A 15,919-nucleotide genomic window follows, 5' to 3' on the forward strand; every position below is an offset into this window, starting at 1 on the left:
CTCACCAATGCCCTGTACAACTGTAGCAACACCTCCCTGCCCCTGCACTCAAATCCCCTTGCTATGAAGGCCAACATGCCATTTGCTTTCTTAACCGCCTGCTGCACCTGCATGCCAACCTTCAATGACTGATGTACCACGACACCCAGGTCTCTTTGCACCTCCCCTTTTCCTAATCTGTCACCATTCAGATAATAGTCTGTCTCTCTGTTTTTACCACCAAAGTGGATAACCTCACATTTATCCACATTATACTGCCTATGTTGATGATGATGTATCCCTTTAAAGCCACATGATCTAATTGCTGCAAATAGGCACAACCTGAATTGACATTACAACCAATCTTGTATCTTACTCAGAATTGGAGAGGCTTGATAATGGGAACACCAAAAGACTTGTGTATCCTTTTAGAATCGTCTCATTACCCCCGCCTCCACCCCCCCCACCCCCCACCATTCATGTTGGGTGTACTGGCTAAGTGTTTAGCAAATCAGCACTTTAATTATGCAAGAGGTAATGTTACTTGTGTGCACTACCAGTGAGGACCCTCGCCTGCTAACGGGACAGTTTGGGCACATGCTGATCATTGATTAGGAAATTGTGCGCAGGGAGCACTCGAAATTCCAATAATCACTGACAGTGGTTGACTCAAAATGACCCCTCAGTCCCCTACTTTAGTCCAGTGTAGTGCCGCCAATGGAGCATTAGAATGTGCCTGTAATATAAACACAGGGATTCGTTAATCTTTGTGCACCAGTAATGGTTTGGATTTATGCTTGGATTTGTTTATTGCTTCTCTTGACTGCCCTGTAATTTAGATATTCAGTGAAGTGACAAGTGTGTTTTCTCTTTTTTTTAAATTTTATTTCTAGAGTGGGACCAGTTTCCATGTCTTTGATCAGGGCAGGTTTGCTAAGGAAGTGCTGCCCAAATACTTCAAACACAACAACATGGCCAGCTTCGTGAGGCAGCTAAACATGTGTAAGTGATACCGCCACCTGCTGAGCTTCGTAGACAGGCAAATATATCCTTCCTGAGATAATGGTTAACATTCCATTAGCCTTTTAAATAAATTTTTTTACCTATCCACTAGCTTTTAGTGATTTCTGTACTTGGACCCCTAAATCTCGCTGCTCCTCCACAGTTCCTAGCTACTCACCATTTTGAAAATACTCTGATCGATCTTTTTTGGGTTAAAATGGATAACCTCTCACTTCCTCACATTGATCTCCATCACCCACAGTTTTCCCACTCACTTAATCTATCATTTATCCCTTTGCAACTTTTTGATCCCACCTACACTACTTAATGCACCTCCCAACTTAATTATACTGCTGTACATAGGAGCAACAACCAATAAAATGATGGGAAATCAGACACTTCCCCCACATACACACTCCATCCACATTCCCGTTAACTTTTCACTAACCTCACTGTTGCCGAGATGATAAGCACAATGCTCTGTGCAGGTTCTTTCAACAGGTTTGTGTTTGTAAGTGCCGTATGTAGCTGGCTTAGAAAAACAAACATTGAAAAGAAAGATGTCCCTTGAAACAGTGTTTTGAGTTGTTTGAAGATGGATGCTGCTGGTAACAACCAGGCCAAAGCAGCTGCCAGCACCAAAATAGCAGTAACTTGCCCTTACAGCAGGTACCCCAGGATACAGTGGTCAGAATCAGGTCTGGAGGGTGAGATACCAGCATTGGGAGTGGGAGATAGGAAGGAAAGCATTCAGAAGCAGCAGAGGTGGCAGCAAGGGTATGTTGGCTTTTGCAGCAAGGGTATGTTGGCTTTTACAGCGAGTTTTTGAATGAATAATAAAGTGTCATAGTAGCAAGAGAAGCAGCTTAATACTTCCATAATAGACAGAGAGAGAGATGTATATGGACACAGAGTGACAGAGGGAGACAGATAGAGTGGTGAGAGAGACAGAGAATCACAAGATAGACAGAGGGAGAGTTACACAGAGAGCCAGAAAGAGGCACAATACAATGATAATGGAGTTGTTGACTAATTGCCATGATTTCCATGACCCCAATCACCCTCCTTATTAATTATGATAGCTGAATTTGCATTTTAAGTTTGCATACTGGGCATTGGTTATCATTAGTAGTTGGTGTCCCAAACACTCATTCGTAGGTGGCTGAGGCCAACTATTTCTTCCATGATCAAACTTCACCTGGATTGGAAGATCTGCCCCATGAAACTTGAGGTGAAAATCTCTGATCCAAATCAAGCAAGAAGGTGAAAGACTGAAACAAGAGTGTCGGCAACTTCCTTGTACATGAATCACCAGAAAGAAACATTGCTGATGAACTAAATAACTCATTTAACTGCTGGTCAAGATAATGGAGAAATCTTGAAGCCAAAATTGGGACTGAGAAGCCAGTTGGAGACCTTTTGATCAATGTTCTGGAACTAATGAGATCTCATGCACCTGCCTATTCCTTTATCCTCACCACCCCCTGACCCCGCCATGACTTTGACAAGCATCCTTATAAGAGCTGTCTTAAAAGTCTGATTCGCAAAATCCAGCATCATTTCTTTAGGTAAATTGAAAAAAGTCATCCTACATCACTAATGGGGAGCCACATTCAAAAGGAGATCGGGTATAACATTGCAGTGCGAGTCTCTGACCTGCGCTCTTTTTGGCCACAGAACCCATTGGGAACACAGCCTCACTGAATTACCCTATCACACTGTGCTACTTTAAAATATAATCTCTCTTTCCTTTTTAAACTCTAACATGTCTTCTTCTCCTTCTTCTATAACGGTTACCAGGTATTATGTCAATGCAATGGTTTTAGGTTGGAAGAATTGCATAGAAATTACAACACAGAAACAGGCCATTCAGCCCAACCAGTCTGCAATGGTGTTTATCCTCTACACCAGCAGTAATCCATATCCCACGAGCCCTGTCCTGTTCCTAAATCCCTTTATTCCCCTTTCCTTTCCTAGGCATTGAATTCTCTCTCTAAACCTCTCCACCTCTCTCTCCTCTTTTAAGTTGCTCCTTAAAATCTACCTCTGACCAAGCCTTTGGCCACCTTTCCTAATATCTTCTTATGTGGCTCGGCATCAAATTTTGTTTGATAACACTCCTGTGAAGCGCCTTGGGACATTTAACTACGCTAAATAAATTCAAGTTGTAGTTGTTGCTTCAATTTCCTATCTAGCCTGTTTTAAAATGTTGACATGAACCAGTAAGTTCCTCAGAGGTGCTCCCGTTCCGCTGCTGTAACATCACAGGATGTGAGGGAAACTCCGTTTACACACATAAATGAGGTTTCCGCTGTACATTCAACAAAGTTACAAGGAGCTTTCCGGCCAAAGTCTCTAGACTTTAGGGACAAAGAAAAAGAAAGAAAGACTTGCATTTATATAGCGCCTCTCATGACCACCGGACGTCTCAAAGCACTTTACAGCCAATGAAGTACTTGGAATATAGTCACTATTGTAATGTGGGAAACCCGACAGCCAATTTGCGCACAGCAAGCTCCCACAAACAGCAGTGTAACGATGACTAGATAATCTCTTTTTTTTTGTTATGTTGATTGAGGGATAAATATTGGCTAGGACACCAAGGATAAACTCCCCTGCTCTTCTTCGAAATAGTGCCATGGGATATTTTACATCCACCTGAGAGAGCAGACGGGTTCTTGGTTTAACGTCTCATCCAAAAGACGGCAACCCCGACAATGCAGCACTCCCTTAGCACTGCACTGGAGTGTCAGCCAAGATTTTTGTGCTCTGGTCTCTAGAATGGGACTTGAACTCACAACCTTCTGACTCAGAGGTGAGTGTGCTACCCACTGAGCCACAGCTGACACCATTATTGCATATAAAGAAGCATATTGATAACAATTTGAACAATGTATAACAAAGTTACCAGTGCCTTGGGATGTGCTGTGTATAAAACAATTATTTTTTGATTTAGGATGCCTTAAGACTGAGTATGTCTTGGAGATGGCTGAAACGGTGTTGATTATGTTGAGGTTCTTTTCAGCGCCGTGTATCAGATGCCCAGGCCCATAGGATGTGGTCTGTAGTAAATGATAATCTGCTTTCTACATCTTCGCAAATTGCTTTTTTAAATCCAAAGTTATCCCACATTTGGTAACGATAAGGGTCAGGGTCTACCCTGGAACATGCTGGAGATTCAGTGAAGCCTTGTTATTATAATATTGTTATATTTGGCTGATTATAACAAATTGGACAGGGTGTGCTTTCCCGAATAATTTACTACTACGATAGGCTGACCGTGGTATATTTAGTTTTCATAGGAGAAAGCAGCTAACTAGGTGCATCTTGGTTATGGTGTTTGGTGATGTGAGGAATTGGTGCAAGAATCTAGACCATCTTTACCTGAAGATAATCAATCACGGGTAGATTGCAGCACCTTTCCTGCCTCTTTTTTCATGTTCTCCAGTTGTTTGTCAAGATTTCAAAGTTATTCACTCTTCCAAATCATTACACTCTTTAGTGGCCGAACTTTTCTCTTCCACCTCACTACACTTCGAAACATAGAAACATAGAAAATAGGTGCAGGAGTAGGCCATTCGGTCCTTCGAGCCTGCACCGCCATTCAAGGAGTTCATGGCTGAACATGCAACTTCAGTACCCCATTCCTGCTTTCTCGCCATACCCCTTGATCCCCCTAGTAGTAAGGACTACATCTAATTCCTTTTTGAATATATTTAGTGAATTGGCCTCAACATCTTTCTGTGGTAGAGAATTCCACACACGTCAAATTAAGCTTCAATTCTCTTTCAGGTATGCTGCTTTACTGGTCCATCTTCATATCCTCACATCTGCTTTTTATTAGTTCTAGCTAGCTACTCCTTCAGGTCCATTTCGGTTTCTTTTCCATGCCTTCTGGCCAGCCTTCAGCTTTGATTAACAAGTCTTCATGCCTTTCCAAATGACCATGAGAACTGATTTCGGTCAATCTTTAGCTGCTGTGCCAACCCGAGCAGCATTAATTTCTCCTGGGTGACCTTCCTCTCCACGTGAACATTCTGATTCTGACACTGAATGTTATGATTTCTGACTCTTAATGCTGGTGACCTCAACAACAACTTTGTGTTGCATGGTGCTTTTCACAGAAAAGAATGTGAAAGAGTTTTAAAAGATAGTGGAGAGGAGCAGGACATGAAATTCATGGGTGAAAACAGTTGAAGGGATGAATTGTAGAAGGCTTTTGAAGAGGGGGAGGGTTGGTGAGAGAGAAAGGTTATTCCAGAGGACAGGCAAAATTACTGACACCAGTTGCTGCTCAGTCTCTTACTGGAAATTCCTTACTTCTCCAGAATAACCTGCCAGTATCGGTTGCCTGGCCCTGGAAACAGTTCATTATTTGCTCTACAAAGGGTGGGTATGGTAGCCTAGTGGCTCTGCTACTGGACCAACAACCCAATGTTTGTGAGTTCATAATACTGTTGTGTATGTATAATGTATGTACAGTTACATTAGACCACTGACTGTATCTTCACACTGTAGACACTATACCTGTACCACCAGAGGGCGCTACTGGTGGAGACCTAAGGGTCACCTGCACACTGCATGTAACCAAGTATAAAAGGGAGCTCACTTCACTGTATCCTCACTCAGGAGCTGCAATAAATGGACTAAGGTCATAACATTTCAAGTACAATACCTTACCTCGTGGAGTCATTACTAGAGTGCTTACACATAATACAACTGGTGACAAGATTACGAATGTCCATGCGCAAAATGGCTAACCTTAGCAACTTTCAACAATTCGCTGATGGGAAAGATTGGGATGTCTTTGTGGAAAGGCTCGAACACTTTTTCATTGCAAATGACCTGGCAGGAGACGACCCAACCTCGCTGCTGATAAGCGCAGAGCTATCCTGCTCAGCAGTTATGGGCTCACCATCTATGGCCTCGTCAGGGACCTGCTAACTCCAGCGAAGACGATAACGAAAACGTACATGGAGCTCGTAACAATGATACAGGAACAGCTGAAACCTAAAGAGAGCATCCTCACAGCCAGACACCGGTTCCACACCCACCGGCGGCCCGAAGGCCAAGAAATCACAAAATATGCTGCAGACCTGAGACGATTGGCTGCATTTTGGTGACCACCTCACCGAAGCACTGAGGGACATCTTTGTTATTGGAATCGGCCACGAAGGCCTCCTCCACAAGCTGCTCTCTGCGGACACTACGGTCACCCTGCAGAAGGCAATTAAAGTGAGCCAGGCGTTCATGATCTCGGCCTGCGATTCCAAGAGGCTGATGAGTCACCCCCAGGACTCTAACCCGGCAAGTACCATGAACCGAATGGCGCCTTTCAGAGGCAAGACTGCTACTCCGAGTCCCGCAACCCTGAGTCCGTCACATGGGGCCAACTGGCCAGCCCCATGCTGGCACTGTGGAGGAAATCACAGGGCCCACCAGTGCCGATACAAAGACTAAACTTGCAAAGGCTGTAACACTAAAGGCCATCTCCAGTGAATGTGTAGAAGAAATTTTACTCGCTGAGTCACTGAAGAGTTGGCCGATCACCCGGGCTCCAGCACAGTTGAAGACGAAGAGAGTCTATGAGGCAGCTCAGCCCCAGGAAGAGATGTATGGAGTGTTTACCTGCTCCACTGAGAGTTCCCCGTTGAAAATGGAGGTCAGAATCAACGGTGTTCCAGTCTCGATGGAGGCCGACAAAGGGGTGAGCCAATCGCTGATGAATAAGGCGGCCTTCGAGAAACTCTGGGACAATCCCGCCGAACGTCCTAAAATGCTCCCGATCCAGGTGAAGCTGCTCACTTACACAAATAACACTATCTCATTGGCAGCGTGGATGTCCAGGTGTCCTACGGCGGCGCGATGCACAAGTTACCTTTGTGGGTCGTTGCTGGTGATGGTCCAACGCTGCTGGGAAGAAGATGGATGAAACAAGTCCAAATCTGTTGGAACTGGGAAAGCCTCCAGTCCCCGGCGATTGACGTCCTATGCATCCCCAAATTTGGATCCATCACGGCACCTAAAGATCCTAATGTCTGTCTCGACTGCATGGAGACGACACAGACTGCACAACTCAAACAGCGAGATGATCCAACCCAAACGACCAGACATAACATTCAGGGCTCCAGTGGCAGAACTCCGAAGGAAGAAGAGCGCCACAGAAAGTAAATTCCCGGCTTCCGTGGCACAGCCTGGAGAGAAAAGGATCACCGCAGTCCACCTCATAGAGGTGAAGCACCTGAAATCAAGATGGCCGCGACCAGACCACAAGGGGCAGTGTTGGGGGAACAACACGTGATGCCGAGCAGCAAACCAAATTGGGGTAAAGATTGCAAGGCCCTCTCAAAGGAGACCGGCAATCCAGCACAATTAAAGGGACAGTTCCACTCTTTGTACAGCGAAGCCGGTGATACTAATGAAAAAGATGTAATTAACAAATGCAAGTATCTAAATGTAACCTTGTACAGCGATGCCGATAGGACACAGGAAAGAGATGTAATTGACAAATGCGAAGATGTAATTGACAAATGTGAATTTGTAAAGACAACTAACAATGTCGAGTCGGCTGATTGCGGTCGGAGCCAATGTATCATGAATGTAAATGATGAAATGATGTGTGATGCCGGGTTCTACATGTACACCGACAAAACTAAGGGCAACCTCCCCTAAGGGGAAGCACCCAGGTCCAGCGGGCTACCCGATTATGTAGCTTGCACCTCCGGGACTAATGTGATGCCCCAGGGAGTGTGGCCACACACAAGGAGGGAGCATACCCACTGCAGGACCAGCGATCAATGGACGGCACAGGCACAGCACTGGCACCCTGCCCCAGATCGGCCCTACCCCCCTGGCCAGCACCGGGAGCAAGAGGCCAGCATCCTCCAGCCCTCCTGACAGGACCTGGGACAGGGAGGCCACACATTCCTGTGGCTCTGCCCACCAGTAGGCAGTGGCAAAGGCCCTGAGACTCAGCCAGGAGAGCACTCCGAGCCCACACAGCTGGCAGGGGGTGCAGCGCCGCCATCAGACAACCTGGACACAATCTGGTTACTCTGGAACTAGCATTCTCACCCACCTGCACCTGCACCCCAGGGGCAAGACTGTAATACCACGTATGTACCTTATCTGTAATATGTACTTGTTCCACCACTGAACCCAAACAGTGATATAAATAATTCTATCTTTTTATTCTCTGTACATGTACGCCAACGCAGATGTTGAGCCACACACTTGGTCTATGTATAGGGGGGGGAAATAGATGTATGTAGCCATGGACACACATGGATCACACCCAGAACCCACACAACCCTCACTACAACCTCTAACCATCCACTGCTGACCATTTCCCAATGTTGTGGCAATAAGGACTTGGGGGTCTTCAGGGAGAGAGCCATTTCCAAGCACAGACAAAGTGCAAGGGCTTGGGCACTCAAGTCGAGGGCCAGAGCACACAGTGCAAAGGCCAGTGGCACAAGACTTAGGGGGGAGTGATGTTGTGCATATATAATATATGTACAGTTACATTAGACCACTGAATGTATCCTCACACTGTATACACTATACCTGTACCACCAGAGAGTGCTACTGGTGGAGACTCAAGGGTCACCTGCACACTGCAGGTAACCAGGTATAAAAGGAAGCTCGCCTCACTGTATCCTCACTCAGGAGCTGCAATAAATGGACTAAGGTCACAACAGTTCAAGTACAATACCTCACCTCATGGAGTCATTACTAGAGTGCTTACACATATAACAAATACAATGTAGCAAGTTGTGAAATTTGAATTGTAAAAATCTGGTAATATGTGGGTTAGCACCAAAAAAATGACTCGGAAATTAATTTGGTTAATGTTCCTCAAGCAGGGACCGACCATCTCTAGTCTGGCCGACATATGATACTTAATGCCACATAATGTGGCAGTAATTCTACATGCTTGATGTCAGTAATTCTGTCTATAGTCACCTGGAGATAAGACCAATCACAAATAATAACCAGCCAACCATATTGTGGGATCATCAGTTGACAAGCTTGAGGGGCCTTCCTTTGTCATCACAAATCATGTGAACCTCTCTGTGCCCTAGAGATGGTTGAGGAGATGCATTGGTACTCATGAAGAAAGGTTTAATTAGGTCTGAAACCTTAATTCTTTAATATCAAAGATACTAAAATAATTTCAAGAACTATTTGATCAAAATCCCATTGTACTTGGGTAGGAATTAAAATGTAGATGACGGGAATCCTTATCTGGGACTAATGAGGTCTGTGGAGGAAGGTGAGACAGCATTATGACTGTCATATTTCTACATTTCATATATCTAAATAATGATATTCTTTGTTTATGCACTACAGCATTAAGGGGATATGCTCATTTACAAGCATTTACATATTGTTTATAACATATTTGTTTATAGCTAAGTTATTTGTTTGACATAATTACAACATTCTTCCTACAAACAGGGTTTTGTTATTTGTGCAATGGATGTGTTTCATGCCCTATTCAGTGCAAATAAGGATGTGTTTCTGTCACCTTGAGCTAAAGATGTCGTGGTCATAACAATGTAATTCTTCTCTTGGTTTCTGGGTGATGTTTTGTGTTAGTTTAGGTCTTTAGCACTTCTTAGAGCGAATAGAATGTTTTCAGAGCTTTGGACTCCAAGCTAATTATTAAAAAAACCTCCTGCTTCTACCTTTGGACTATCAGCTGCCTATCTCAGCCCATCTACTGCTGAAACTCACCATGCCTTGTCAGCTCCAGACCCAACGACTCCAAAGCTCTCCTGGTCGTCCTCCCATCCTCCATCCTCCATGCTCTTCAAACTTCAATTCATCTAAACCTCTTTTACCCTATCCTACACTGCACCAAATCCCGCTCACCCATCACAGCTTTCCATGCTGATCTAAGTTGGTCCTCCAATGCCTCCAATTAAAAATGTTCATCCTTGTGTTTAAATTGTTTAAATCCCTCCATGGCCTCGCCCTTTCCTAGTTCTGTGATCTGCATCTCTACAATGCCCCCACCCCCACAAAGACACATGTCTGCCCATTACACAGACAACTGTGTGTACTGGAGATCTGTATTCATTAGTTACAGACAAACCTGTGTACAGGAGATTCATATCATCCGTTACATAGACAGCTGCAATGGAGAAATCTATCAATCATTAATATAACTGCTGTGTGTATAATGTGTTCCTATTTGACTGAATATGTATAAAGTGATGGTACAAAACTGGAATACGGTTGAAAAATCTTGCGAAGCCGAACACTGATCTCTGAGAGCTGGAATAGTTGCGTTGCGTTAGTCTGTAAAATATAGACTTTCTCTAGTATTGATTGGTGTCAGGACTAGAAAATTCCTCTCGCCAGAATACCAAGGCCTGCTCTGGCGAGGCTGCAAACAAAGCAACTTGCCAGCTTGAAATTAGTGACCGTGTTCCCTCCATCAGAAAACCTTCAGTGTATTCACCTCTCCATCTTCAATCATTCAATATATTCGAACTCTACTTCCACAACCAATCCTTCAGTTTATTATCCTTCCATTTTCAAACCTTGATGGGCTTGTCCCCCCAGCCTTCATTTTCTCTCTTTCTGTTTTCCTGTTATACCTGATCCTTTGTTGTCCTGTTGTAGTTCTTCCCATACTCCACTGACCAGTTCTCCGTTTGTATCAAAGATGTATTTTACCCGTGTTACAGTTTAAGTATTATTTTGCAAAAAAGTTAATTTGGGCAAATTCAAACTATGCTTAACTTGTGAAGCTGCAGTTTAATTTTGAAACATGTTTTTCCATATTGTCTCACCTTAAAAAAAAAAAATAAACCATTCCCCATTCGCTAATAATTGTTAATCTCCATCAGTCGAAGAGGTGATCCACTGGTTAAGCTCCACAGTGTGGCTATCATGTCATTGATTCTCCACATAATGTCATGATCTTAGAGTCAGGCAGGGTTGAGTTGACATCAGGTGATTCTTAATTGTTACAAGATTAGAATCAGGAGGCGGAGCATTCCAGTACACCATCGTAGCAACTGATTACAAACTGGCAAAGCCTGGAGCAGAGTGATTGCCAGTTCTCTCAAATATCATCTAACAAAGCTATCTGAGCTATTCAATTTAAGAGAAGATTCATTTCTCCCTTTCTTGTGTTTGTCCAGATGGCTTCCGGAAGGTGGTGAACATCGAGCAAAGTGGTTTGGTGAAGCCAGAACGAGATGACACTGAATTCCAGCACCTGTATTTCCTGCGGGGCCAGGAGCACCTGCTGGAACACATCAAGAGAAAGGTGGGACTTTCCACTTGTTCTCTCACAAAATAGGAACACTTGGGGTCAAATTCACATTGGACCAGCATTAGACTTGTCCGCTGTTACAGAAGGGCTACAAAAGGAGAGTTCCTCAAAATGATAGGTGAAGGAACTGGAACCTGGGTTTGAACTGATCTCGGGCTGAAGGGATGAAAGTCTTAAAGCAGTTTATACTTGGTGTGAGTCCACAGAACAAGACCGCCGATAATTTGACACCAATTGGTGCCCTTACACAGCTAAAGTAAACATTGATCCCTTAGAGGATGAGACTGGGAAATTAATAATGGGAAAGGGGGAAATGGCAGAGACTAAATAAATATTTTGTAACTGTCTTCATGGTAGAAGACACTAAAAGCATCCCAATAATTGATAATCAAGGGGCTATTGGGAGGGGGGGGAGCTTAGAACAATCACTTTCACTCGAGAAAAAGTACAAGGCAAACTTAATGGGACTAAAGGTGGATAAGCTCCCTGGACCTGATGGCCTGCATCCCAGGGTCTTAAAAGAAGCGGCTGCAGAGATCGTGGATGCATTGGTTGTAATCTATCAAAATTCCCTGGATTCTGGAGAGGTCGCAGCAGACTGGAAAAACCGCAAATGTAACGCCCCTATTTAAGAAAGGAGGGAGACAGAAAGCATAGACCAGTTAGCCTAACATCTGTCATTGGAAAAATGCTGGAGGCTATTATTAAGGAAGTGGTAGCAGGCCATTTAGAAAATCATAATACAGTCAAGCAGAGTCAGCATGGTTTTGTGAAAGGGAAATCATGTTTGAAAAATTTGCTGGAGTTCTTTAAGAATGTAATGAGCAGGGTGGATAAAGGGGAACCAGTAGATGTTGTGTATTTGGATTTCGAGACGGCATTCGATAAGATGCCATACAAAAGGTTACTGCCCAAGATAAGAGCTCACTGGGTTGGGGGTCATATATTAGCATGGATAGAGGATTGGCTAACTAACAGAAAACAGAGAGTCTGGATAAATGGATCATTTTCAGGTTGGCAAACTGTAACTAGTGGGGTGCTACAGGGATCAGTGCTGGAGCCTCAACTATTTACAATCTATATTAATGACTTGGATGAAGGAACTGAGTGTACTATAGCCAAATTTGCTGATGATAGAAAGATAGATGGGAAAGCAAGTTGTGTGGAGGATGCAAAGAATCTTCAAAGGGATATAGATAGTGAGTAGACAAAAATTTGGCAGATGGAGTATAATGTGGGAAAATGTGAGGTTATCTGCTTTGGTAGGAAAAATAAAAAATCAAATTATTATTTAAATGGGTGACGATTATAAAATGCTGAGGAACAGAGGGACCTGGGGTCCTTGTACATGAAACACGAAAAGTTAGCATGCAGGTACAGCAAGTAATAAGGAAGGCTAATGGAATGTTGGCCTTTATTGCAAAGGGGATGGTGTATAAATGTAGGGAAGTCCTGCCACAACTGTTCGTGAGACCACATCTAGAGTACTGCGTAAAGTTTTGGTCTCCTTATTTAAAGAAGGATATACTTTTATTGGAGGCAGTTCAGAGAAGGTTTATTAGGTTGATTCCTGAGATGAAGGGGTTGTTTTATGAAGAACGGTTGAGCCTATACTCATTGGAGTTTAGAAGAATAAGAGGGGATCTTATTGAAACATATAAGATTCTGAAGGGGCTTGACGGGGTAATTGCAGAGAGGATGTTTCCCCTCAGGGAATCTAGAACTAGGTGGCATCATTTCAGAATAAGGGGTCACCCATTTAAAATGGAAATGAAGAGGAATATCTTCTCTGAGGGTCGTGAGTCTTTGGAATTCTTTTCCCCACAGAGCTGTGGAAGCTGGATCATTGAATATATTTAAGGTGGAGATAGACAGATTTTTGAATGATAAGGGAGTCAAGGGAATGTGCAGGGAAGTGGAGCTAAGCTCAAGATCAGATCAGCCATGATCTTATTGAATGGCGGAACAGGCTTGAGGGGCCAAATGACCTGCTCCTATTTCTTATGTTCTTATGTAAAGCCATGAGGTTGGTGGGTATGGCCAGTGGAAATGGTACACCAAGGTGCTCTTGTGTGATTGGTGATATGATGCAAAGATGGGGCAAGCTGAAGAGCGTTCCACACTTCATTTAGCCAGCGCTGTACCTGATCGGAAGATATGATGCTCTCAGGGATACAAAATGGGAACTGCTCCATTGATATTGCTCAGGTGGCAATCAGAAACATCTGACAATTGTTTAGAATCAAAGTTTGCTGCGTAAACAGGTTGAATTAATCTAGTTTAATTTGATCATGTACTAAACCAGTCAGACACAGTCTGTGAGTGCATTGCAGTACCCAGTGCCTTTCAGGCAAAGGATAGCTTTGTGCCCCAGAGTTAAAAGATTAATGTTACAACACACTATAACAAATCATCACCCTCAGTATTCCAAGCACACATCGATGTCAGTGTATATCGGAGAAATTGTGCAATGCTGGGGTTACGCCAGGTTCCTCATTGCCAGAATCTGCTCAGAAAATTCCCCCCATCAGGCTCCTTATCAACATTGCAAGACCTTATTGGGAACAGCAGATCTTTGCACTTTCTGACTGGGCTGAATTTCTATCTGGATCCCAGAAATGAATGTGATATGTCCTTACTATACAGTATAAATGCACACGAGGCCCATACTTGAGAGAAGGTCACTCTGTGACCAGTAACCTTTATTAGCCAGCACTGAAGTGATGAAGGTGGGTGGAGCGTCCCCTTTTATACCTGAAAGTCCAGGTTAGTAGTGTCTCTCACAAGTTCACCACCTAGTGGTCAATGTTCTCACGGTGTACACCTTAGGTCAGTTTATACATGGGTTACAATGACAGTTGAATACATGACATCACCTCCCCTCCAAAGTCTTATTGGGATCACAGATTAAGTCTCTCTGGTGGTTTACGTTCCCTTGTAGAGCACCTGAGTTGGGACTCCGGTTGTTGGACGCTGGCCTGAGTGTCTGCTGTTTGCGGTGCCTCAGGCCTGTCCGGACTGCCCACAGTGACTGGGCTCTCCTCCGCTTGGTTCCGGTGTTCGGTCACCTGTGGTGGAGTAAACTCTACATCGTGTTCTTCCTCTACTTCTTCTGTGGGGTTGCTGAACCTCCTTTTTGTTTGATCCACGTGTTTATGGCAGATTTGTCCATTGGTAAGTTTAACTACCAGAATCCTATTCCCCTCTTTGTCAAATGCCTGCAAGCCATTTAGGCCCTGCAACATAGTTGAGGACAAAGACAGGATCATTGACATCAATACATCGCGCCCTCACATTCCTGTCATGCTAGTCACATTGTTTCTTTCATGGTGGGGTGTATAAGGGATAACCTGGTTTTGAGCATCCTTTTCATTAGCAGCTCTGTGGGTGGGACCCCTGTGAGCGAGTGTGGTTGGGATCTATTGGTCAACAGGAGGCGTTGTAGGGAACCCCCTTCGATTCTGAGCATCCCCGTTTGATTATCTGCACTGCTCGTTCCGCCTGGCCGTTTGAGGCCGGCTTGAACGGTGCCGTTCTGACATGGTTGATACCATTTCCTGCCATGAAGTCCTGGAATTCAATGCTTGTAAAGCATGGGCCATTGTCGCTGACCAAGACGTCCGGTAGACCATGGGCGGCGAACATTGCCCGCAGACTTTCTACCGTGGCAGATGATGTGCTTGAATTGAGAATGTCACACTCGATCCATTTGGAGTAGGCGTCTACTACAACCAAAAACATTTTTCCCCTGAAAGGACCTGCGTAGTCCACATGGATGCGTGACCATGGCTTGTCGGGCCAGGTCCAGGGGCAAAGGGGGGCATCCCTGGGTGCATTGCCCAGCTGGGCACACGTGTTGCACCTGCGAACACAAAGTTCCAGGTCTGCATCTATCCCTGGCCACCAAACGTGTGACCTGGTAATTGCCTTCATCATGACAATGCCCAGGTGCTCATTGTGGAGTTCTCTGATGAACACCTCTCTGCCCATCTGGGGCATGACTACTCGGTTTCCCCACAGTAGGCAATCGGCCTGAATCGAGAGTTCATCCTTGCGCCTGTGAAATGGTTTGAATTCCTCAGGGCATGCCCCTTACGTGGCTGCCCAGTCCCAATTCAGAACACATTTCTTAACTAAAGACAGTAGCGGGTCTCTGTTTGTCCAGACTTTGATCTGATGGGCTGTCACGGGTGAGCCTTCACTTTCGAAAGCTTCAACAGCCATGACTATCTCAGCAGCATGCTCGGTTGCCCCCTCAGTGGTGGCTAGTGGGAGCCTGCTGAGTGCATCGGCGCAGTTTTCAGTGCCCGGTCTGTGCCGAATTGTATAGTCATAGGCGGCTAACGTGAGTGCCCACCTCTGTATGTGGGCCGATGCATTCGCATTTATGGCCTTGTTGTCAGCCAAAAGGGACGTTAGGGGTTTGTGATCTGTCTCCAGCTCAAATTTCCTGCCAAACGGGTACTGGTGCATTTTTTTTACTGCATATTCACATGCAAGCGCTTCCTTTTCGACCATCCCATAGCCCCTTTCTGCCTGGGACAGACTTCTGGAGGCATAAGCTACCTGCTGTAACTGACCTTTGCTGGAGCATAACAAATTGCGTGCTCTGTCAAAAGCCCTTTCTTTGCTGTTCCCCCAACATTC

At 44.6% G+C, this 15,919-nt stretch overlaps 1 protein-coding gene across 2 annotated transcripts in view; it reads left to right on the top strand.

Moving 5' to 3' along the window:
- Positions 1–15,919, top strand: part of hsf4 (heat shock transcription factor 4) — an 88,504-nt gene that overhangs the window by 14,447 nt on the left and 58,138 nt on the right. For both annotated transcript variants that reach the window (XM_070897870.1, XM_070897871.1), the window contains exons 2-3: positions 873–981; positions 11,139–11,266. In XM_070897870.1, coding sequence (XP_070753971.1) covers positions 873–981; positions 11,139–11,266 — 237 coding nt within the window. The remainder of the gene's footprint in view (positions 1–872; positions 982–11,138; positions 11,267–15,919) is intronic.

Source organism: Pristiophorus japonicus, chromosome 13 (genome assembly GCF_044704955.1).
Source record: "Pristiophorus japonicus isolate sPriJap1 chromosome 13, sPriJap1.hap1, whole genome shotgun sequence".
Lineage (NCBI taxonomy): Eukaryota > Metazoa > Chordata > Chondrichthyes > Pristiophoridae > Pristiophorus > Pristiophorus japonicus.